Source organism: Gavialis gangeticus, unplaced genomic scaffold (assembly GCF_001723915.1).
Source record: "Gavialis gangeticus isolate Ggan-Ray unplaced genomic scaffold, GavGan_comp1, whole genome shotgun sequence".
In the NCBI taxonomy this organism is placed as follows: Eukaryota; Metazoa; Chordata; order Crocodylia; family Gavialidae; genus Gavialis; species Gavialis gangeticus.
The window spans coordinates 29388271-29412132 of record NW_017728998.1 but is presented as its reverse complement, the minus strand read 5'-3'; the positions used below and the strand labels follow the sequence as shown (position 1 = coordinate 29412132).

Here is a 23862-nt window from a genome sequence, read left to right as displayed (position 1 = left end):
GTTCTTGTCCTTACTCCTGTCTTCAATTCATCACATCCACTCAGTTTTCCATTTTTTATCTTCAACTGAAGGTGGGTTGTCCAACTTCTCAGCAGCTGAGGGCCGGACAAAGTGTCTGATGGAGATCTGGAAGCCCCACACCCCAGGGGACACTCCCCCCCCACAACCACCCCAGCCCTAGTCCTGCTTCCCACCCACTGCATGTACAGCCCAGGCCAGCTCTCTCCCTTCCCCTTCTATCCCTGCTGCGTGAACAACCCAGACTAGCTTCCCCCTTGCCACATGCACAATCCAGACAAACTACACATCCTCCACCCCCACACAATATGGCCCTGCTCCCTCCCATGCCATACACATCCCAGCCCTCCCTAACCCATGCACAGCATCCCCACACCTCTCCCTGCCACCCACGTTGTGCAGGCAGCCCACCAGAACATGCAGTACAGGCAGCCTGGCTCCCATTCCTGAGCAAGCAGCCCAGCATCCTTCCACCACACATGCAGCATGGACAGTAAGGCTGTGTGAAATTTCACTGTTTCATTTCAAAGCTGTTTCGATGTGTTTCGAGCTTGAAACAGAGCAATCAAAATGAAACAAAAAGCTTTGAAACAGCTTTGAAACTAAATGAGGGTACTTGAAACATTTTGAAAGTTTCGAAACCTTTCAAGTGTCGAAGCAGCCCGGTGGCAGGAAGCAGGGGAGAACCAGGGCTCCACAGCCACATGGAGCGCAGCCCGGAGGCAGGCAGAGCCAGGGCTGTGCTTGGATAGGCTCTGCCGACCCCATGGAGCTCAGCCTGGCGGCGGGAGGTGGGCAGAGCCAGGGCTGTGCTCCATCTTCCACCACCATGCTGAGCTCCATGGGGCTGCGAAGCCACTTGGAGCGCAGCCCTGGCTCTCCCCTGCCTCCCACCATCAGGCTGGATGACAGGAGGCTGCTGTTGCTGCCTGGGGCCAGAAGTAACATCAGTCTTCCCTGGTACTGGGTGCAAGCTGTGTCCAGCGCCGTCTTAAGCAGCAGCAGCAGCAGCAGCAGCAGCCTCCTGTCATCTGGCACAGATCCGGGGGCCTGCATCCCCAGGAGGCCCGTGTGGCACAGCCTCGTAGGCCTCCCGGGGGTGTGGGCCCCCAGATCTACGCCAGATGACAGGAGGCTGCCGCTGCCAGCAAGTGTCACGAGTTTTGCTTTTTGAAGTTTGAGGTGGTTTCTGAGAAACCTCTGCACCTATCTCCTTGAAACTTGGCAGGCTTCATGCCCTCAGAAGGGGCTACTATCCCTGCAATTTAAATCCAAATCAGGCAAGAAATAACAAAGTTTTAGGCATTTTCATGATTCCCCATTATAGCCTATGGGAGAAATGTTAAAACACATCAAAACAACGAAACAGTTTCAATGAAATGAAACTGGACAGTGCTTCAAAATGAAAACAAACATCGAAACACTGTCCCTTCAAAATGGCAAAATGGATGTCAAAATGAAACAATGATTGTTTCGCACAGCCTGGTCCCTCCCCACTGTGCCGCTTTGCCCTCAGGAGCAGAGGCAGAAAGCAGAAGCCAGAGGAAAGCAACCTGGCAACCTGGCCACTGCCACAAGTGCAATGGCTGGAGTGGCAGTTGGGCAGGAGCCTGGGGGCCTCAAATGGACCACCAGTTGGACAGTCACAGATTACATTACAGTGACATATACCACAGAAAGCAATTAATCAACCTGAAAATACTTTCAATACTATGCGTCTGGAGGACTGACAGGTGGTCTCGACTGGGGTAAGCCTCAGTTTCTTCACCCTACAAGCCCAGGAGAACGGAGTCAACAGAACACTCCTACGTTAGCCACTCAATACTGTTATAGAATGGTCTGAAGGAGCTATCATACACCATTATGAGAAAGAGCCAGGGGAATAACAGGGTCAACAGGCCTGCTCCAACATATATTTGTTTAGCAGTGCTTGAGGCAAAGTTCACAAAGCATGGCACATGTAAAAAATGTCTTTCAAAGCAGGCGTGGTATCTACCTACCAGACTTAAATGTCTAAATCCAGACTCATTACTGAAAAGGAACACACACCCACAACAATTCTTCTATTTCCAGCAGAGGCAGAATTATTTCAAACAGCATTTCCGATGCACCTCACAGAGACACTGCAAGCTGGGAGACAAAGTTAAGCCTTTGTCTTCCATCTAATTCTATGAAAAATTCTAAAATACCCCATTTAGTTACTTTGTGGGTCAAAGTCTTTTTAGTTTTCTCATTCAGCAAATCTACTCAGTATGACTTCTCACCTTGTAATCAGAACTTGTCATGCTCCACCACTCACTCCATTCAAATCCCTCAAAGGCTATTTCCTCAGCGTTCACAAAAGTGAAGTTAAAATATGACCACATAAATCAAAGGTAGGCAAAGTCCAGCCCATGGGCTGAATCAGGCTCATGTGGGACTCCATTCCCCAGCAGCCCCTTCCTGTGTCACCGCAGCCAGTTTCCATGGAGACCCCAAGAGTGGGGGAGCTATAACACCGTGGGGCCAGGGTTTCCACGAAGACCAGCCCCAGCAGCGCTGGCAGAGTACACGGCTGGGCGGGGGAGCTGTTCTGGAGCTGGAAATTTGCAATGGTGATAGTGTGGTCCAGAACTGGGGCAGAGCAGAGATCTACTGCCTGCACGTCCCAAGCACGGGCATGCAAGCAACAGATCACAGCTCTGCCCTGGCTCCGGACTATGCTGTCACCACTGCAAGATCCCAGCCTTAGCCCTGGAGCAGCTCCCTGCCCAGCTGCGTGCCCTGCCAGTGGTGCTGGGGCTGATCTCCATGCAAACCCCAGCTGCGCACTGTCACAGCCCCACAGCTCCTGGGGTCTCCATGGAAACCAGCCTCAGCAACCCAGGCAAGGGCTGCTGAAAAATAGAGTCCGGCCACTGGCCAGATCCATCATTTTGCACCCCGTGCCCCCCCCCCGATATAAATACTACCAGCAGGGATACCTGTACAAATTAGGCCTTTCAGTGGGTTTGCAGTGTTGCCTGTAATTTGAAGACAATGGGATCATGTGATCACAACCAGAGGCGTAGTTTGCTCTGCAGATCCAGCATTACTGCCATCACACAAGGAGATCAAAGAACTCAGCTTGACTCTTAGGGTATGTCTACACAGTTTGATGCAGTGCAGGACAAAGCTAAGCCAAGCTAGATGGAAATGTGCTCTCTCAAATATTGAGTTTTTGTGGCACAAAGCCACACCATCCAGCCACACCAAGCTCAGTGATGGCTTTGGAAATAGACACAACATAGCTGCATTAGCGCACTGCTACATGTGAGCTAACAGGCCAGTGGTTTACAACCCGTGCTCCACAGACCCCTGGGGATCCACAGACTATGTCTAAGGGGTCTGCAAAAGATGACTATAACCACTCAAAAGTATGTGAATACCCACGGTTACAATTCGAAGGGGTCTTCATCTCCATTCAAAATGTTTTGGGGTCCGCAAATGAAAAAAGATTCAAACCACTATGCCTGGCCTTTTTCAGTACTCCACTAGCCCAGAGGATCTCCACTGTGCTGCCTTTTGCCTCACAGACAAACCCTTGGAGCCAGAGGAGCTTTGAAGACAGAAGAAAGGGAAGCTTTTACTTACAAACTGAGAAAGTCAAATGGGGGAATCTAGACAGGAGCCATATCCTGCTAGGCCGTTTCCACTCTTGGTTTCCACGTTCCCTTTTGCCTTACAAATGTGCCACTAGGCTACTTCCTCCCATCTCCGACCTGCCCAAACCCACTAGTTCAGCAGAGCTCTCTCACCCACATGCTGACCACACAAGACAGGCAGCAACGGGAAAGTGCCAGCTGGCTGGAAATACCTGCTTGGACAAGGACACCTGGATCCCACATCCAGTTCAGAGAACGCAACAAGCCGTGGCCCCAGTTCAGGGAACATTCAAAAACCTCTGGCTCTGCAGCAGAGCCAGGAAGCAAACTGCAGCACCCACAGGTAGAGGAGACCCCCCCTGGGGGGGGCCCAGGCGAAGGCGGCTGACCTGCACGGCGTACTTGTAGAACTGCTCCGACAGCTCGCCCAGGTCCTCCTCGGCCTGGGGCCGGCGGGTGAAGTTCTCCAGCCGGTCCAGCTGCTCCACCTCAGCCACCGGGTACGGCTTCTCCTTCAGCAGCTGCAGGATCTGGAAGCGGCAGAGGCCGGTGACCAGCAGCGTGTAGTGCGGCTTGGGCCAGTTGCTACCAACCACCTGCACGGCCAGCGCCGCCGTCCCGATCCTGGGGGGGGGCAGCAAGTCAGGCACCGGCGCGGCGCGGCTTGGCGCCCCCCGGACCCACCCACTCCCATCCCCCCCCGCGGGTCTCCCGCCGCACCGAGAGGCAGCCCCGCGCTCCCCCGCCCAGGAACCTCCGGGCCGGGCCCCACCTGTGCAGCGAGGGCAGGTCGTCGCCGTCGCTGGCCGGGTCGCTGGTGTTGGGGATGACACCGATGATGGTGCTCTTCAGCGACGTGCCCTTGAGCAGGCGGCTGCGCACCAGCTGCATGTTCCGCGGCGAGTCCACGCTGGTGCGCATGGTGGAGCCGGGCAACAGCACGCCCTCGTGCGTGAGCAGCAGCGGCAGGCGGCTCGGGATCTGGATGGCACTGCTGGACGCCATAGCGCTCCCCAGCCCCGGCCAGCCACTGTCAGCCGCGCCCACTACGGGCCGCCGACTGGAACAATCCGCCTCGCCGCGCCCCCTGCCGGCCGCCGCTGCCCCCGCGGGCTGCTTGGGGAGGGGTCACGTGACCGGTAGCAGCGTTTCAGCCTTTGTGCAATGTGCGATCAGTCCTAGCAAAGCTGCTTAACTGCATGGTCGTTTTTAAGGATGCTTTTTGGAGCCGTGCTGGTCTGAGACTAAAAGCAATGCAGAATTCTAAAACTCTCATTGCAGAGATGATACCTTTTCTCAGAACAAATACGAAATAAAAAAAATAAAAAAAAAAGATCTTTCTTTGCAAGCTTTTGGGCACATGCGCCCTTTTTGGGGCAGCTCATTGGTGCAGCCTAGGCAAAGCCCAAGTCTTAATCAACTTTTGGGTGGTTTTTTTTATTATTTAAATTTTATATATTCCAAGCCAAATTAGCCAAAACAAATGCCAAATCCAGAACCACAGGTGGCACTACTACCAGCAAACATCCTCCACCCCGCTCTGGGGGTTCAGATGTTTCCAGAACCTTTGGTGGGAGTCCTACTCACAGGCCAAGCCCGGAGGCTTGGAGTTTAGATGCCCCCAAGTTTTGCATGCCCTCAGCCATAAGGCCGCAGGAGCAAGTTAGGGAGGAGACTCCCCTTTTCATAAAGTGGGTATAAAGCCAAGACCTTCCTACTCCAGCAGCTATATACATTACCTTCGCAGGTACTATCCCTGTGCCAGGAGAGCAGTCTTCCCTAGGTACAATTAGGAAGACCGCCTCAGTGGTCACGGTGTTTCCATTGCCAGGTAAGCAGAGAGCTGTTCTTGATCTGAGCCCACAAGAGGCTGAGACCAACTTTTGGGCTTGCTGCTAGTAGTTTCTTATGACTGCTTGCCTCCAAATAAAGAAATGCTTTAACTTTGATAACCCAGTTCTCACTCACTCACTCACTCACTGCAGATTTATAGTGAGCAATATAAAGTAAGTGAGAATGCTTAGTTTAGTGAGTGAGCATGCTTAGTTGCATACTTTTTTGCATGTTTTTCAGCGTATGATAGTTTTTCAGCAAATACAATAATTTTGGATTTCCACTACAAAAATTTCATATTTAAGACCTGGTAACACTGCATGTGACTGCCCACACCCCCAAGGTAGAGCAGGCCCACAGCCCAGCCGCACAGCAGAGCAGCAGGCATTGCAGCGCTACATCACTAGGAACGGTGCACATAGCCAGTGCACAAGCCCGAGGTACTGATGCTGCACTGAGTCAGTGCAGGGGGTGGGGGTGCTGGGGCAGGCAGGGTCTGGATGCTTCACTCTCCAGACTTGAACAAGGCAGAGCTTTCCCATAAAGTCCCAGCAGGGCTTGTCCAAAGCCTCCTCCAGGCAGCAAGGTCCTGGGGGAGAGGGGACCTTGGCTTCTAGGTTCTAGCCTGGGTCCCCCCTGGAAGTGACATGAGCCCAGACCGGTCCCTTCACCTGCCTGCGCCCGTCTCCTTCCCCTCACACTGCCTGGCTGCTCAGGCTGGCCCTGCAGCCCACTCACATGGCAGCAGCAGGACCTGGGTTGGCCTGTGTTCAATCTAGTGAAGGAGCCTGGGGCTGAATTGGAGCACCATCCCTGCTGCCTTGTCTCTTCTGCTCCTGGGAGCCCAGCCAGTTATCCCCACTTCAAGGTTTTCCTTTTGTAATTCAGCAGCAACCTGTCTGCCCCTTGGCCGCTGTGAGCTGCTCTGTTTAAGTTTTGATGGTGATGCCTGCTTTTGCCTGGCCATAAGTGTGCACACCCCAGCGTAACTGCCCACACAGGTCTTCTCCCAGGCTTGCGTCCCCAGGAAAGGTTTCTTGCCCCCGGTACTCCAGCATTCGCAGCAGAATTAAGGAGGAATGTGCTAACGGGAAGAAAAAGAAACGGCGCGTTGGCATTGTCGATAATACCACAACCGCACGGGGAAAACACTGCAGAATAAAGGGCTTCATTTTCCACGTTTGAATAGGTGGGCGCAGAACTGATGCTTGCCAACTGCTGCTCCTCTTGAAGCAGCCTTTTGACTGTTGCTATGGCGACCTCAACCACCAGATGTCAGGCCAGCCTTAACAATGAATGCATACCGTCTCCATTAAAGAGACAAGAGGGGACTATACATTTAAGGCTTACTGTGAGGGGGCAAAGTGTGTAGGAATAAGTTATTTTCACTAGTTAAATGTGATGATTAGTAGCATAGGGGCCAATTTTTATTTTTGCTGGGGAGGCCTAAGATGATGCCCCTCCCTCTCCTCCTGGTGGCATGGCCGGAGCAGAGTTGAGCAGAGCCCGTGGGAGGACAGGGGTGGATGCAGGCTGCCCTGTGTGGCGTTGGGCCCCCTGCCCTGGTGCCCTCTCCACAGGAGCCCCACACTGGCTGCACTGCCATGGCCAGGCACTCCCTACCTTCCCGGCAGCAGCAGACGACACAACCCCGCATGGCTGCCAGGCGGGTGGGGGGGCCATGGCAGTGCAGCTGGTGCAGGACTCCTCGGAGGAGGGTAGCAGGGAGCCCCAAACCTGCAAACAGGCAGCCCACATCTGTCCCCACCCTGTGCCCAAATCTGGGTGACACATGCCCCCATTCCCCCTTCCCCAGGAGTGTGTGCAGTGGCAGGGAGCCAGCCCCCCCATCTCCCCCAGACAAGCCACTCATGGCTCTGTCCTGCTGCCAGCCCTGGGCCCCATGCACTGCCCTGGCTGGGCAGCTCCCCCTAGTCCCTACCCCACTCCCTCCCTCATCATGGGGCCCTTGATCTGCTCCACCGCCCCATAGACTTACTTGCAGGCAGCTGGGGTACCTGTTCTCCACCACTGCCTGGGGCTGTATTCCTGGCCATGCGCATGTGCACATGCACACACATGGCGCCTCCCATGTCCCACTCCCCACAACCTCTTGCAGGCTGGAGGTCTGCCAGCCTGCAAGGGGAAACCCGCCATTTCCTGCATTATTCCACAGTGAATGGAAAACCGGATCCCTGCCTGATACTGGGAATCCAGGACAAATGCTGTCCTGGAGTCATGCAGCCCAGGACTTGCAGCCCAGGACATGGAGCCCAGGATTTGATGTTCCTATTTCAAAACTGTCCTGCCCAATTAGGAATGGGTGGTCACCCTACCCTTTTCTTGAGGGGGCTCAGGGCCCTTGGGCTCCCATGTACTCAGCATCTATGATTAGTAGGTGACTTCTGGCTCTTTTCCATTTTACCAGCTGTGGTATTTTTCTCTCTCTCTCTTATTTAAAACCTTCCCTACAGCTTCTGTGCTGATGAGCCAAGGATGTAGGCTCTTCTTACCTTGTGCAAGTACCTGGGCAAAATATCTGCAAAGTGATCAAGACTGGAAGCTGCATCCTGCCCCATGTATTCTGGATGGGGTGCCATTCACTGATTAGGCTTCCCAGGAAGTTAGAATACATAAGCTAGGGGAGAATGCTTGCTCTTACAAACAGAATCAGCAGTGTTACACTACAAGTATACATCCCTTCAGCCTTCCCCATCAAATCTTGAACTAGTCAACAAAGGGGATAAAAGCATTTGTGCTCCCCCTTTCTGAGCTAACCAGGCCATGACTTAGCTATAGTTGTTCACTGAATCCATTCAACTGTTTCCACTGAGCCTACTACATGTGAAAAGAAGACTCTGAGACTTAGCAAACACCATATGAATATTATTGTCATTTATTTATCTTCAGTACCTTGAGGTCTCAACCAAAATCATGACCTGTGCACTAAGCTTCAAATTACTGCTTATCTCACTGCTGAGTTTCAGCAGTTTGATTTAAAATACCCCTGATCAGAAATATTTCTGCATTTCCCTCCCCCAGGTCCAGCCACTTTTATTCTAAGTTTTCAGCTATTATTGTGGGGGAGTTGCTACAAAGCTCCCTAGAAATTCGTTTCGAGGAAGGCAAAAAAGCAGTTTTAACTTATTCTGTTTGTCTTGCAGTAACATTGCATTGGTGTTCCTCAGCATGCTGCCACTGTGTTGTCATAGAGCAAGCATTGGCCTCAAATCTACAAAGCTCAGTTAAGAAGAAATGTGATCTCCCTAGCCACAGGACTCTACTCCCTCAAATCAGATTGCAGGATTGGACCGCCGAAGCTTCTCTTTCCTCACTGGTATAAAAGATATCCAAAGTTCATCTCTGACTCCTTGTTAATGACTAACTTTGGTGATGTACTTTGAGCAATTTCAATTTTGTACAGAGGTACAACCTCAGTGGTCAAAAAAATGTTTATACTTGTTGCCATCATAATGTGCTAATATAGCCATGGTGAAAACAAACACTAATTCATGCAGTTTATTACCAACTTGATCATCTTTCACCTGACTTGGAAATACCAGATCATAAATTTATATACATACATACAAAAAATTACTACACCTGAAAAATATTCTTGCCCTTTAGGGGAAATTCCTTCCCCAATACTCTCTTCACAGGTCAAAGTTGGGTATACAGTTTTTGTCTGGGTGAAGGAAAGAAGGATTTAAGATTCAATACACTGCTCACTCATTGCCTTATTGAAGGTTGATATTTATAGAGGTGGTTTATTTACCTGTTATAGTGTACTGTTTAACGTGGTATTAGAAAACATGAATGTAAAAGGGGAACATTACATGGAAATATAGGAAATGCTTTGTGAACTTTCTGGCATTAGATAGAATTAGTATGTAAACATATTTTTAGCACTTACATTTTTAAGCTTCCCTAATGATATTAATTTGGAATATGAAGACGAACTAAACAAAAGTGTTGAACATTTGCTAGTAGGAAGGGTTTTTTGCATCAGAAAAGACCATTCCATCATTACATTACTCCATTAAAAGGAATCTCCATATCTATCTGCCTATCTATTATGCTGCCTATCCCTTCCCTCCCATTTTTGTCTTCCTTTCAGACGGCCAGTCCCTGGGCTAAGGTAGAAAATCTTACTTCATTTTGGGGGTCTATCAACACTTTCAAGAGGAGGAAAATTCCAGTGAATGGAACTAACATCTTTCCTTTCCATAACTCTTAAGAGCTTAAGGATCAGGATGATATTTTACAATGTAGTAGCCTAGAGGCCCTAGAACAATAAGTCCCCAATCATACTTCGGACCTGTAGCTACTAACATAAGTCTGACAACAAATTATAATAAAACAAATGCCTACTTAAATAGATTCATATCACCTTTGAGATCAGTTTCTCTGAAACACTTTCTTGTCTGGCCATCTACATTATTTAATATGTGAAAAATTAAACAGCATATTAAACTATCAGAGTACTCCCAGCAGCAACTCCACAGAACTTAAGGCCAGAAGGAACAATTATCATCTAGTCTGATCTCCTGTATAATACAAGCTATGGAGCCTCACCGGTGATTTCAATGAGCTGTTTGTGCTATTGCATAAAGACAATCAGTCTTGATTTAAAGACTTCAAATGATAGAGAAGTCATTGCATCCAAAGATAATTTTTTCAATGTTAATCACCCCACTGAACATTATTTCTAGTCTGGTTTTGTCTTTGGCTTCCAGCTATAGGCGGATTAACACATGGACCAGTGAGGCCTGGGCCCAGGGGTCCCTGGGTTCCCATGGGAAATGGCAGCTTTTCCCTTACAGGTGGGCAGCTTCCTAGCCTGCAAGGGGCTGCCGGGAGCAAGATGCAGGGGTGCCATGTGCTTGTGCATGGCCACACTTATACACACGGCTCATAGAAAGGCAGCATGGAGAGTAGCTCCCTGCAGGTAGGTGTATAGGGGAAAGGAGGATGGGGGGGGACAAATGGAGATCCTCACAGTGGGGGAGGGAGTGGGGCAGGGGCTGGGGGCACTGCCCAGCCAGGGCAGTATGTGGGACCTGAGGCCAGGATGGGGAGTGGGACAGAGCCATGGGCAGCTTGTCCAGGGGCTGGGGGGAGCAGCTCCCCACTGCTGCCCACACCCCAAAGGGAGGCATAGGGGGGCATGTGCCCCCCCATAATTATGTGCGAGGTGGATACAGGCTGCTCACTGTGGGCTCGGGGCTCTCCGGGGCCTTTGCTGCATGTCCCCTGTCCACCCGGCACCAGTGCAGGTGGCAAGTTGTGCCTCCTGCTGCTGGGCGGGTATGGGATATGTGGCCCCCAGGGCAAAGGCAGCAGGGTGGAGAGCCCTGAGCCTGCAGCAGGCAGCCTACATCTGCCCTTGCCCCACTCCGTTCCACTCCAGCTGTGGTGAGTGGTGGGGGGGCAGGAAGCAGGGAGGAGAGGCAGGCATGTGCCAACCCACCCCCAGCCCAGCCAGGTCCACCCAGCCTCCCCTGTGGGCAGGGGCGGTGCCAGGCTCTTTCCAGTGAGGGGTGGGGGCCGGGCCAGGTTTGGACTCGGCCAGGCCAGAAACTTGCAGGGCCTATAGCCACAACCATATTCACATTAGCACCCCTTAGCTACCCCTCTCAGCACCACTGCCGCTGCTTGCCCACCCCATGCAACTGAACACATCCCACTGCCACCCACTCTGAGCCAAGCCCTGGCCCAGCCCCCCCTCCCTCACACTGGGAAGAGGCTGGTGCCGCCCCTGCCAGAAGTGCCACCTTTGCGGGTTCACCTGTGTGGGGTGGGCAGATGGCAGTGCTGGGAGGGGTGGCTATGGGGGTCTAAGGTGAATTGTGGGGTGGCTACAGCTCTCCCAAGCTCCCCGCCTAGCACCACCCCGCCCTGCCCATGATGCATGGAGGCCTGCCCTGCCTTTGGCAGCAGCAGCACCAGGAGGAGAAGGGACCCCTCTCCCCACTGGAGCCCAGGGCCCTAGTAAATCTTAATCCAACACTGCTTCCAGCTACTAGATATTACAAATGTTTTATTCTGAGAGATTAAAATCCATCTAGTGTTAGAAGTGTTTTCCCCACATAGATACCAATACTTTGTGATCAAATAATCTCAACTTTCTCTGGGATAAGGTAACTGGATTGAGCCTTTTTGATCCCTCACTGTAAGCACACTTATTCTTTCAGTTCTGAACCCTTTACAATTTGTCAAGGCTTTTTAAAATTTAAATGCCAGACCTGGAAATGGTATTCCAGGAATGGTCCTATTAATACTCCACCTTGGCTACAAATATTGTAGCTTATGTTCATGGCTGTCCTGGTGATAAGGAAGCCTTTCAGACTCTGGCAGGCCCAAAAGGCTTCTCTTTCATCCAGACCCAAAAAATATAGCCTAAATCTGTTTCTGTCCCCTCCATAGAGAGGGCCTTCAGTTTTCAGCAGACCAAAATCCTGCGTGTCCACCTAGGTTACAATAGGTGCACCAGTCAGAACTGAGTCATCCATCTAGCAACCAGATGGCTGCTGTGCTTGCAGGAAGTCAGATGGACCCCAAATACAGCCTTAAAACCAAAAGAGCAGATAACAGGGAGATGTCTACTTTAAAATGTCTCTTTTTGAGTTTGTAGACATCTGGATCCATATTGTGCCTTGACTCCCTGGTCTTATTATCTATTCCTGTGTTCAAGGTATCGTTATCCAACTTTTGACCTTGGACTTGTTCCTGACCATTGCTTGTCTTGCGGCTTTCTGATTCTGGATCTTTTATCTTGGCTGGTTTCTACCTCCAGCTAGTTCCTGACCATATTTTTGGCATCTGGAATCCAGACTCTGGCTGTGATCCTGTCCTGACTCCTGGCTCTGGAATTTGGTTTCTTACTCAGTCTAACCATGAAGCCTGAATCTGAATACTCATGGCATGATTATGACAACATACATCAGAAACAGCACTACTGGAAACTTGTGCGTAGAAGTAAGTCTAGCAGCTCCAGGTTTTGTGGGGGGGGAAGGGGGGTGTTGTTTTTAACCATCGAATAGGGCTTACACTGAGAAAATACATGGAACTAAAGAGTACTGGCACCTTTCGCAAATTGTGATCATAAACTGATGATTTATATGAAAAAGTCTGGAGCTTTCCATAATAAATAATAATAATAATAATAATAATAATAATAAAAGCTGCTTGGTGTTGTGACTGAAAATAACATACTGTTAATGTATTTTAGGTTAACTGATGCATTGAGTTTGAAACAGCAGCTCTGATTAATTATCCCACTCATCTCTGAATTGTTTAATTAAGATGCCTGGTAATACTTAACAATGTCAACGTTAAAGTTATCTCATTGCTTTGGAAGCACATAAGGAAGGAGTAGGTGAATCAACCACAGCCACTGAGCCAGTCTCTTTTGGTACTATTGTGGAGACATTTGGAAATAACACCACCTAGACCACGTCTAAGGCTCCTGGCAGATATTATACATATTTTGTATATTGACACTGTGGTTGGCTTCTATCACACCTTATGCTGAATGTATGGCTACTCCCACCCTTCAAGAGTCTGGTATACTCCTTCACCTGGGAGTGCCAGTCAGCAGATTGGTGCTCCCAGCCTCAGGAGTGCGCTAGAGTCTTGAAGGGCTTTGGTGCACTTCTGTAGGGGGGAGGGTGCAATAGGGATCTGATCCCTGCTCCCACAAGTGTGCTTCCTGCTACACTTAAGATTATGGCTCAGCTGTCTCATGTGCGGTACCAAAAGTTTAACAGATTTGAAGATCTGGGCCTAGGAAACTAGTCCAAGTTGCATATTGAGAAAGCAACAGAACTGTGAAGAGAGCCTCTGCTTTCATTGCTACCTCAAACTCTTTATTTCCTTTATGTACATATATTCTACTATTTAAAATATAAAAAACCCTGGTTGTATCTGGTTCATAGATAGGGACCTACTCAAATCACAGTTTCCTTATTTTCCTGGAAACCAAACAGTGATTTTCATGATTTTGCATGGAATTGCTGGGAAAAAATAATGCTAAAAAGAAAATGCTGGCTCCCAGCTCCCCAACAGGGACTGAGAGAAGCCATTTGTATAAAGGGGAACAGCGGAGATGGCGGACATTCCCTCCCCACTGATTGGCTGAGAGGGCTGCCTTTCATGAAGCCCTGCCCTGGATGAAGGGCAGCTCTCTCTTCCAATCAGTGGTGAGGGGTGGGGCAGCTGGGGCCCCTCAGCCCATCAGCGGGGAGGGAAGGGGCACCAACTCCTCGCAGAAAGACTGCAAAAATGTCACTGGGTGCTGCAAGCCGCCCCTGATTTTTCCTTTCCCTCAGTGCACTTTAGGTTGATCTCTATTCATAGATCAAACTAGACTTGAGAGTTCAAGGTGAATAGAATATGTTTTCCTATGAATAAAAAAAATATCCAGCCTCCAATACTTCCAGTTGTCTCTCACAAGCTCTGATTAGGCTTTTATAAACAAAAAGACATATTTGGTTATATTGCTGCTTTAGCTGGAATCACTCAGAATGGTTGTCTAAATTAACCTAAACTTTAACTTAGACAGGAAAAATCACTACAATATAACCATATATAAAAAAGCATTGTCACAAGAACTTGGGTCACTGGAAATAAGTTTATTCAACAGGACAAGCAAAGTACTTGCTATTCACATGACAGTGTAAGAGTAACTGTTTGTTTTGTGGGATTTCATAATACATGTTTTTTAAACATAATTTGAAATAGATGTAAGGGTATTATATAGCAAACTGCATAAGAAAACTCATAATTAATATTACACTCTCAATCTGATGCAGACAGATTTAAAATGTTCTGCCTTAGAACAGTTCATTTGTTAGTTCTGAAAAGACATTAGATATAATGAAAAACCTATATTATGCAGTAATAAAACATGTAAATGACAACAGATAACATATTGTGCAACATTTCCACCCAATTTCTTTTTAAGTACCTGCTAACTATCTTGTACACATTTCTACTTTTGTAATATTACTATTAAACATAAGCATTTTAATAGAGAAGGTGACATGAAGAAAAGTATAAAGTCTGTTTTAATATGGTAATATGCTAACTTAAATAGATGTATAGACATTTTAACTTGCTATTGGTTTATGGTAGATTAATGAGTGTCTTGGAAAAAAAGAAACAGAACCAACAGTTAAGTTCCTAATTGACAGATATTAATCCAATTTTGATAATCTTATTTTACTTATTGATTAGTAATCCTACTTTTTTGTGTAAATTTACTCTTTATAATCAAGCTGCCGGATTTTCTTTTTGAGAAAAGTGAATCTGAGTGTATGAAACAATGCTTCAGTTTTATGAAGATAGCTATTCTCTAAGGCCCACTCTCTGCAGGCAGTCACAAATGTAACTGATTTTTTATTAAAGATATTGCAGTGTGAGGTCTCTTTCCATCCCCAAATCATTTCTGAAGTTGTTGCTGTTCCTATTCTAAAGATAAATTTCTTCCTTAATAGCCACTGTGGAAAGCCTAACTGCAATGAACTCTATGCAGACTGCTTCTGTGCAGAGGTGGCAGCAGGACTGGGCCCTAAGATATTAGGGGCATCCCAGCTTCACAAACTCTAGCATTATAAAATATGAATATAAAATATTTTATTCCAGATGAAAAATATCCTTCCCCACCTTTTATGAAGAGGTTCACACAACACACTCATATCTCTCTCATACCTCAAACCTGTTTCCTGTAACTTTCAATTCTCTGCTGTATTAGACACTACCATGCTTTCTTTCTTCTTCCTAAACCTTCATCTTACTTCTAGTAGGTGTCCCAAAACTTAACCATTTACTACCATTTCCCCAAACTGAATCTTTTAGTTTATTTTGTGTAGCTATTTGTCACAAACCAAGCACCCAATTTATCACCAAAATTTCTCCCTCCCATACTATCTACATCTTAGTTGTTTTGTCATGAGCTGCTGAATCTAATAGTCTCTGATTGGACTGTATTCTTCTCCAAGCTCTAGATTGGACTGCTGTGTCCATGTTTAGGTTAAGCCATTTGCTCCTCTACTTCTCAGTCTCTCTGCTATTTGTAGGCCGGGGGGATAGTTCCTCTCTTACTGAATCCGGGGTCAGCACTAGCTCCCAATCCAGGAATGCACTTAAACATGTTCTTAACTTTAAGGGTCTGAGTAGTTTTACTGAAATCAACAGATTTCAACCCCTCTTCACATCAGTTGGTATAATCTGATCCATGAAGAATTTGTGAATTGTGGCATGAAGGACTTACTGTTCTGAACCTGGAACAACATCATTGCACACAAGTGATAAAGCCACGTAAAATTATGTACAGATGCACCAACCATTTCTCATGAAAAGAAACAGAGATGATTAGACTATTCATCAGACAATTTTCCTCAAGAGTATGGTACTTAATCTTCTCCAAATATATATAAATGTAATGTATTTCACACCACCTGCTATATATTATCAAGTCCCAACAAATCATTAGAATATTGCCAAATTCACATCAGGTTATTCAATAAAAGAATTACTTGTGTTCTAAAATTAATCTATTTTTATGTTGCTCTTCCTACTTACTGGGAGCTTAAAAAGCAAAAATTTAAAAAGCTATTTTTCACACACAGACTATGGATTAAATAACTTCAATCATTCTTCTGTCTTCACATCAAAGGATATCCATTTTCCTGTATCCAGTTTGATTAAAATACTGCCAGTTGGTTCTGCGAGCTCAGCATGTAGAAGGCTTGTCAAGAATTGCTGGCATTACCTTCCTGCCAAAAAAGAATGAGTTTGAGATCTTTTAGAGACTTTCAATTCTGTGTGTGGGCTCATTTCATGGTGACTGTGTACTGCAATATTATCAGAATATTTGCTAATTCCTGTCTAAAGAAACCCAACAACATTCATTCAGAAATTTGAATTGCAAAAGTATGAGACATGAGCCCTGGAGGAAGAGGGCAGCAGTAGGCAAAACAAATTTCAGTCTTTCCAAATATGAAGCTGGAAATGGGTGGGGAGAATTTGAGAATCACCAGCCCAAGGGAGAAGATCAATGGTTCCCTGACTACCCAGGGTTTGAGTTTATATGCAAACTTTAGCACTACAAATACATCACAAAAATGACTCTGATGCAAAGGAAATTTAAAAAGGGAAATAATTCTCATGGGAAATAATTGGGATTAGTTGGGGTTATCAACCAGATTAATACTAAGCTAGAATTGAACTTCAGAAGTTTCAAGAGAATGTCTGAGGCAAAGCTAACCTGTTTTTACTTCATACAATGTCATTCCAAATAGGAAAAAGCCTTTTTGTGCTATTCTCCATACTGCCAAATCCACTATTTTTAGGGAACTGCTGGTGGAAGATAAAAGAGTGTTTCTTTGGCACCATTTAGCTGCATGGAAAAGCTGAATGAACCAGGTTCCAAGATCTTTAATGTGCATTTGTAAAGTCTGCCCTTGTTATTTTAGAAAAGAAAGAGTTGAGCTTTAATAGCAAATGCCGAGTAAGAAGAGTAAATATTCTTTTAAACCTGCCAAAATTCTGCCAAAGGAAAGAAGAACATGCAAAATAATGGAGTTATTGGCCTGACATACATAAGTACTTCCTTACTAAACTAGATAATAAAAACCATATATAGTGACCCATAGCTTACCATTTTGAAGGACCTACAAGGGTAGTTAGATCACTTTAAAGAGAAGGGAACACTTATTTTCTACATTAGAGCACATGAAGGTTTGCTTGGCTTTGCTGTGCTGGAATCCAGGACAATTTACTAAAGCAATGAGCATTGAGGCAATAATTTACCATGAAAGATCATTTGCCTGACTGACCCTACATGTTGTATTCAGATGGCCAATAAGAGTACCAGCGCAACAGCTTAATACACAGGTGATATTCACATTGTCTGACTCGTGTCTTTTAGCTATTGGTTATAGAGAATACAGGTCAGGATCCCTTAGCTGGCTCCTGACAAGGAAGCAATCCCTTCACTGCCATGTTATTGCAGAAGAATGCTAAAGAAACTGTCTTCTTACCTTTCTCATGTGTGGGCTCTAAAGGAGGTGTGGGAAACTTCAGCACCAAACCCCCAGCTGGTTGGTCCAGGCCGGACGCTGGATTATCGAAGAGGAAGTGCATTGACACAGTTGGGTTAACTTGCCTTTTGGGTCAATACCAGTTAAGCGTGGTCAGTGGATAACCCCACAGATCTTGCATCCAGCAGTGGGAAGGAGGTTGGGGCGAGGTGTCTTGGCTGGAACGGGGAAGGATTGTTGGGGCCAGAAGGTTCCCGGTGGGTTGGGGTGACAGTTGGCCCGGGCAGTTGGAAAGCGAGAGGTCTGTGTGGCAGTGGTGACTGAGACTGGAGAAATAGCAAGTAAGGAAGAGGAATGCAAGGGGAGGGGGATAGCGAGAACAGGATGAAGTAGCAACGTAAGGAAAATGACAGAGACAATAAAGAAGGGGGTCAAAAGAGACAAGTGCTAGTGCCTTGTGTGGCACCTAGCCGGGATTTCCATCCTGGACCTCATTTTCTGAGCACTCACAGCTCATGCTGACTTCAGCTTAGGGTGCTCAGCCCTTTTGAAGCCTTTTACAGCTAAATGAAACAAGGGCCCCACAGGTAACTGAACAGCTATAATGGCCATGTGTCACAAAGGTTGCCGGGTAGCTAGCAAGGGGGAATTAGGAACTGGTAAAAAGGGAGAAATGCATACCTTTTGTTACAGCTTTTACTTGAGAATGGTCCCACTTTACTTGTTTGCAATTTTTATTTTTTTTTGGTAGGTATCATTGCTACTTTGATGTGGCCTGAGAGCCAGAGGAAACCTTCCAGCACTAACGTACAGTTAAGAAGCAATAAATAAACTGGTCCAGCCAGCGAGCAATCTAAATCCAAGGCGGGGAGGTGTCCATGGTCAGGTACTGATAATCTTGACAGCAGGTTCCCAAAGACGGCTCTGCGTTGACCCTCAGAAGCAGGTTTTTTCTCACCAAGAATGTTGTGCAAAAGTGGATGGAGTAAAGCAGAGTTACCCACATTCTTTCCATACTTTCCATGTGCCATTTCTTTTACATCAGGGGTCTTCTAGCCAACAGGCCAGATCTGGCCTCGGGCACTAGGTCATCTGGCCTGCAGGGCTCTCCATAAGTATGCAGAGAGCCCTATGGGCAGTGGCTCTGCATGTTAAATCAGTTGTGCAGGACCCATTGCTGGCATGAGGGGCTAGGCAGAAGCAATGTTGAACCCTGGAGTCCAATCCTGCCACGTGGGGCTGGGCAAAGGCAGCTTGTGCCCCAGTCTCAGTGCATGGGATCAGGTGGAGGCAATATGGGGCCCTGATCCTGGCACATGGGGCCTGGTGGGGGCAGTGTAGAACCCTGGGGCCTGATCCAGGTGCATGGGGATGGTGCAGGGCCCGATGCCAGCACATGGTGTCTGATATGGCCTGTGGATTGGCCCCATGACTTTCTTCTGGACCATGAGGCCAAATCATTAAGCACCACTGCTTTATAATAGTTCTGAGGCTGCATCTCAGCTACTCTATAGACATGGGCGACTGGTGCCTCCTGATACTTGTGGGGGGGCACCACCAGCTGATTGCTGAGGGGGCTGGGTGTGTACTCCTAGCAGCGATCACTGCTGCTGGCGGAAGTGCCGGCAGGAAAACTGGAAGTGCCGGCAGCAAACCTGGAAGTGCCACTGGTGCTTCTCTTGATGCCCCCAAAATCTTGGGGGGTCACTGGCTTTTGCCCCCCACTCACCATCCAGGAAGGGCCAATCTCAGGCACATGCCCTCCATGCCCCTTGTACATGTTGGATACTTACATGAAATATCTCCTTTGATACAACATGGTATAGCACAGGAGTCAGCAACATTTCTGAGCAGAGTGCCAAAAACCCCCACAACCGCAACTTGTAAGATGTTGGCGTGCCAGGGCTGGACATTGGGAGAGCTACGTGGGCCCTGATCCCGGTTGTGGCAGTGCAGCCCCAGCCCCTTCCTCTCTGTTCGCCCTGAGATGTGTGCGCCAATCAAAATGCTTTCGTGTGCCGCGCTCTGGTACCTGTGCCAGGGGCTGCCTACCTCTGGTGTAGAATTTGATTGTTTGAAGCTGTATTTTACTGCAGAATCAAATTCAATTTGTTGTATTTTAGTGTAGTATCAAATCCAGTCTTCTCCAACGCTTTGTCTGTAGTATAGCTGTTTAACTGGCAATCTCCTATTCTACAATTAGTCCAGGGACATTTTTCTTCTGAGGTGAACAGCTCTGACAGACTTTCAAGCAACATCAGTCTGCTGCTGAACACCTGCAACTCCCCAGTTGTCCACAGTCCTTGCAGATATTTAGTGTCTGCTCAGGACTTATCAGGATTTTGCTTTTCATATTTATCTTTATAAAACCTCATTCAATTTAATTTCTACCCACTTACGTAATTTTTCTAGCTCAAATTATAACTTCTGTCCATCCTCCATTGTATTTGGGTCTCTTCCTCACTTCGTATCACCTATAACTTAATTTATGTACTATCAATTCTCTCCTCTAGACTGTTAACAATTTGATAAAATGTAATAGTCCTAGCATTATCTCTTGAACCACTCAGCTTAACAATGCTTCCCTATCTGCATATCACACATCAGTTTGATGGTTCCCTATGTGATATATGGCCACTAATAACCACTTGGCTTCTATTTGTTGAGCCAACCATATAACTCCTATCTATCCTATTAAATATTTCCAAGGGAAACACCCCTCAAAAACAGATTGGGATGTAAGCAGTAATCAAGCTAGCTTTACCACTGAGTTGACCTATGATCATTTTTATATTTGCCAGTGTTCTTTGCTATTATTGCCTTTGTAAAAGCCAGTTGGAAAGATATGTGTTATATATGCATGGAGCCTTTTTTCTACTGATTTTTGGTTATATTACAAACCAGATGGAGACATTAGCCAAAACTGTCATTTCAAAATTCCTTGTAAAAAAACGTATTTTTTATGCTGCCAAATATTGCAAGCATTGTTTCTTCTACACTGATCTGAAGCCATTGAATAACTGTAACTGTGCATTCCCTGTGGATATCTCAGGAAATAATATTCTAGAACCAATTTCCTCCTTTAATATGGTTGTCTAAATTCAGGTCAGGTATCCACTGACCTCCCTGTCTGAAATATTTGTAGCAGAAACACTTGGCATGCATAAGTGGTAACCAAATTGCAGTTTTATACTGACTTCTTTAAAGCATATGAATAAGGTAAAGGAAACTTTATTACATAAAAGTGATTGTACCAGTTGTGTACATGATGTTCCAGGTTATTAAGTGTAATCATTAGGGCATCTGTTCGAGCATTAAAATACTGTACATGCACAAAAAGGCAACCACAGAGCCACTTATTTTTGTTTGTAGCATCTTTATTAAAACAACTTGGCAGGTACACACTATCCTTTAGTATCTCTTGAAAAAGATTCTTATTGCTGTTTAGAAAAAATGTAGGAGTATTGTTTAACTGCTATGAATAAGTATAACAATGAACAAAAAGGCTGCAATCAGAAAAGAGAAAATGTACAGTATAGAATAATGAAACATTGCAGTTTACATGTAACTGACCCACTCCTGTGAATTCTCAGATGAGAAATATTCTGTTAGATTGATTCATTGATTTGACACACAGGATAGAGCCAGAGCACATTTCCGCAAAAAGAGCACTGAGTAAAGGGAATTGAATTATTCTAGCTTCTCCTCAGATAACATCCAGTGCTGCAAATTATTTCAACAATATTGTATATATACATAATGTAATACCCCATTTCAGGACTCATTGTTCAGGAAGAAAAATGGAAAATAATATTTGCAAGCAGTACTGAATTGGACTATACATTAACAATAACAAAAGCTAATTTAACTTATAGAGGGTGCATCTATACACGACCTTTACTGTGAAACTGACTAATTAGCTCCACAGTAAAGCATCACCACCTACACACGTGCCAGTATTAGGGCACAGTAAATTAATTAACTCTGTGGTAGCGTAGTACTGTCCAGAACAAGTACTATCCTATGGAGGAGTAGTTACATATGCCAAAACACACCTGTAGATGGTGACCAGGGCTGGATGGTTCATAAGGGTGCTACAGTGCGGGGGCTGCCTGCTGGATAGACCCACACTGTAGCACCCTCATGCCCCAGACAGCCCCTCCACAGCATGCTGAGCCAGGGCAAAGCTGCCCCAGGCTGGCAGGCTGAACTCCGGGATCCTTTGCCAGCAGGGGCTGCTCCAGCGCAGTTCAGTGTGCTGCAGTCCCAGGCGCACATGTAAATGCTGAGCCCAGGAGCAATAAACTCTGGCATGAACTGTGCTGGAGTTTATTGTTATGTGCTAATTGCACATATAGATGCACCCTGTTTGTTTCATCTTAAATCTTGAAATTTTAGCCCATTTCCTTGTGCTGTTCCTAGCAACAGTATATTCCTGGCCCCAGAGCCATCAGGGATTTAGGATTGCTTATTTGTATGCCAGTTATAAACATAGGGCCAAACTCTTATCAAACAGTTTTTGATTTAGCGTTAACCCATTCATTTACTAGGGTTGCCCTAGTGCAACTGAGAGCAGTATTTGGTACTTACTCTATTAATTAAATACAAAGTACAGTAAATTGCTATGTCACATCTTCTAGGATACTTTGTGTTTGGGGTGTTATATATAATTAGAGAAGATCTACAACAAATCCTCAACATTTTATATGTAATACAATATACCATATCATATACCAGGGTCTCTCAACCAGTGGGACTCAGGTTGTGGTGGTGAAACTGGAAGTGCTTCAGCAGGACAACTGGTTTCAATTTTGCATGCTTTGATTGGCTGCTGCCCCTCCCCCCCCCCTCCCCAGTCTTCAACTGGCCTCTGGGAGACACCCCCCCACACACACACCCCCACATCAACTGGTGGGACCAGGATTTTTTGACCTTATGTAGGTGGGACATAAGGTGCAAAAGGTTGAGAACCACTGTCATATATACACACACAGTCATTCACCTATATACACTGCAGGAAAGTCTGCACCCCAACCAATGGAAGCAATGGAAGAAGCAGCCAAAGCGCACACTTCTGCTCTGTTCTTTGACAGGAAGGGCTAGAATGGAGCTCACGTGGCCACATTGGACCCAATATACCTTTGGACCCAGAGCTGTGCAGGGGAGATCTCCCATAGGCACTCTGAGGCAGGAACACCCAGGGTATACCTCTTTCATCTCAACTCATTAAGCCTGGAGAAAAATGCAAAAAGGAACTAGGCAGGGCTCCTACAGAAGCAGCCAAAGGACAAAACTTTAGTTATGCAGAGAACTTCTATAGCTTCGGCTGGAGTTCCTCTGCCCTGTGCTGATTGGTTGGTTATACCAAACTTCCTCCTCAGCCTCCACCTCAGCCTTGTCTACACTTTTCCCTTGTCTTTTCTCTATCTCTGCTTTCCTATCCTTTTCTCTTTTTTCCATCTAACTAATTTCTCTCAACTAATTGTAACCCTCAGAAATCATAGAAATAACAAAGTCTGCTACCATCACATTGTTCATTCACTTATATATTTCACCTCTTCCCCACCTTGTATCTGTCTGACTTGTTTAAAATCTCTTTGGGGTGGGAACCATCTACTAGTCTGTGTTTGGACAGTTCCTTTCCTGGTTGCCATAGGCACTATCATAAAATACATGATAAGTAATAAGAAACTCAAAGCAAAAGTTAGAACCCTGTCTTTTCATTAGGAGAAGAGAGAGCTGCAGGTAACCTGAGAAATTCATGGGACATCAACATGAAAACCTTACAAACTGGATAAGATCTTCCAGCAAAGAAAAAGGAGACTCTTTTTGCTAGCTCTAACATAAAACAAATAACATTTCCCCTTCCTCAGTCTTCTGATGTTGGGATACATATTCACCAGATGCATGTTTGTGCTTTGTGAAGATACAACAAATATTTACTTATATCTATATATCTGCATACACGCATACAAACAATTTTTGTAGGGCTCATACATTAACTTCCTGTATTTATAACAAATGAAAGTTAAACTTTGTCAACATTGGACCCCTGCTGAACCAGATGGGACATCTGACAACTGACGCCCAGGAAAAAGCCAACCTATAGCATGGATACTTTGCGTCAGTCTTTCATCAGTCCCATGGGACACCCATGACCACCACAGGACAGGGAGGTCTGGGTGAGGCAGATCCCCTGCCCTCCATTAATGCTGACCTCATGAAGGAACACCTTGAGAGGCTGGATACCTTCAAGTCAGCCTGCCCTGACAATCTACACCCCAGGGTACTCAAGGAGCTGGTGAGCATCATAGCCCAGCCCCTGGCACAGATCTTTTAAAACT

At 46.4% G+C, this 23862-nt stretch overlaps 1 protein-coding gene across 1 annotated transcript in view; it reads right to left on the bottom strand.

The window, feature by feature from the left end:
• Positions 1-4688, bottom strand: part of LONP2 (lon peptidase 2, peroxisomal) — a 109180-nt gene extending 104492 nt beyond the window's left edge. Inside the window, exons 1-2 of the mRNA XM_019505666.1 lie at positions 4414-4688; positions 4031-4265 (exon numbers count right to left, since the gene is read on the bottom strand). Coding sequence (XP_019361211.1) covers positions 4031-4265; positions 4414-4646 — 468 coding nt within the window. The 5' untranslated portion in view covers positions 4647-4688. The remainder of the gene's footprint in view (positions 1-4030; positions 4266-4413) is intronic.
• Positions 4689-23862: the final 19174 nt, after the last annotated feature.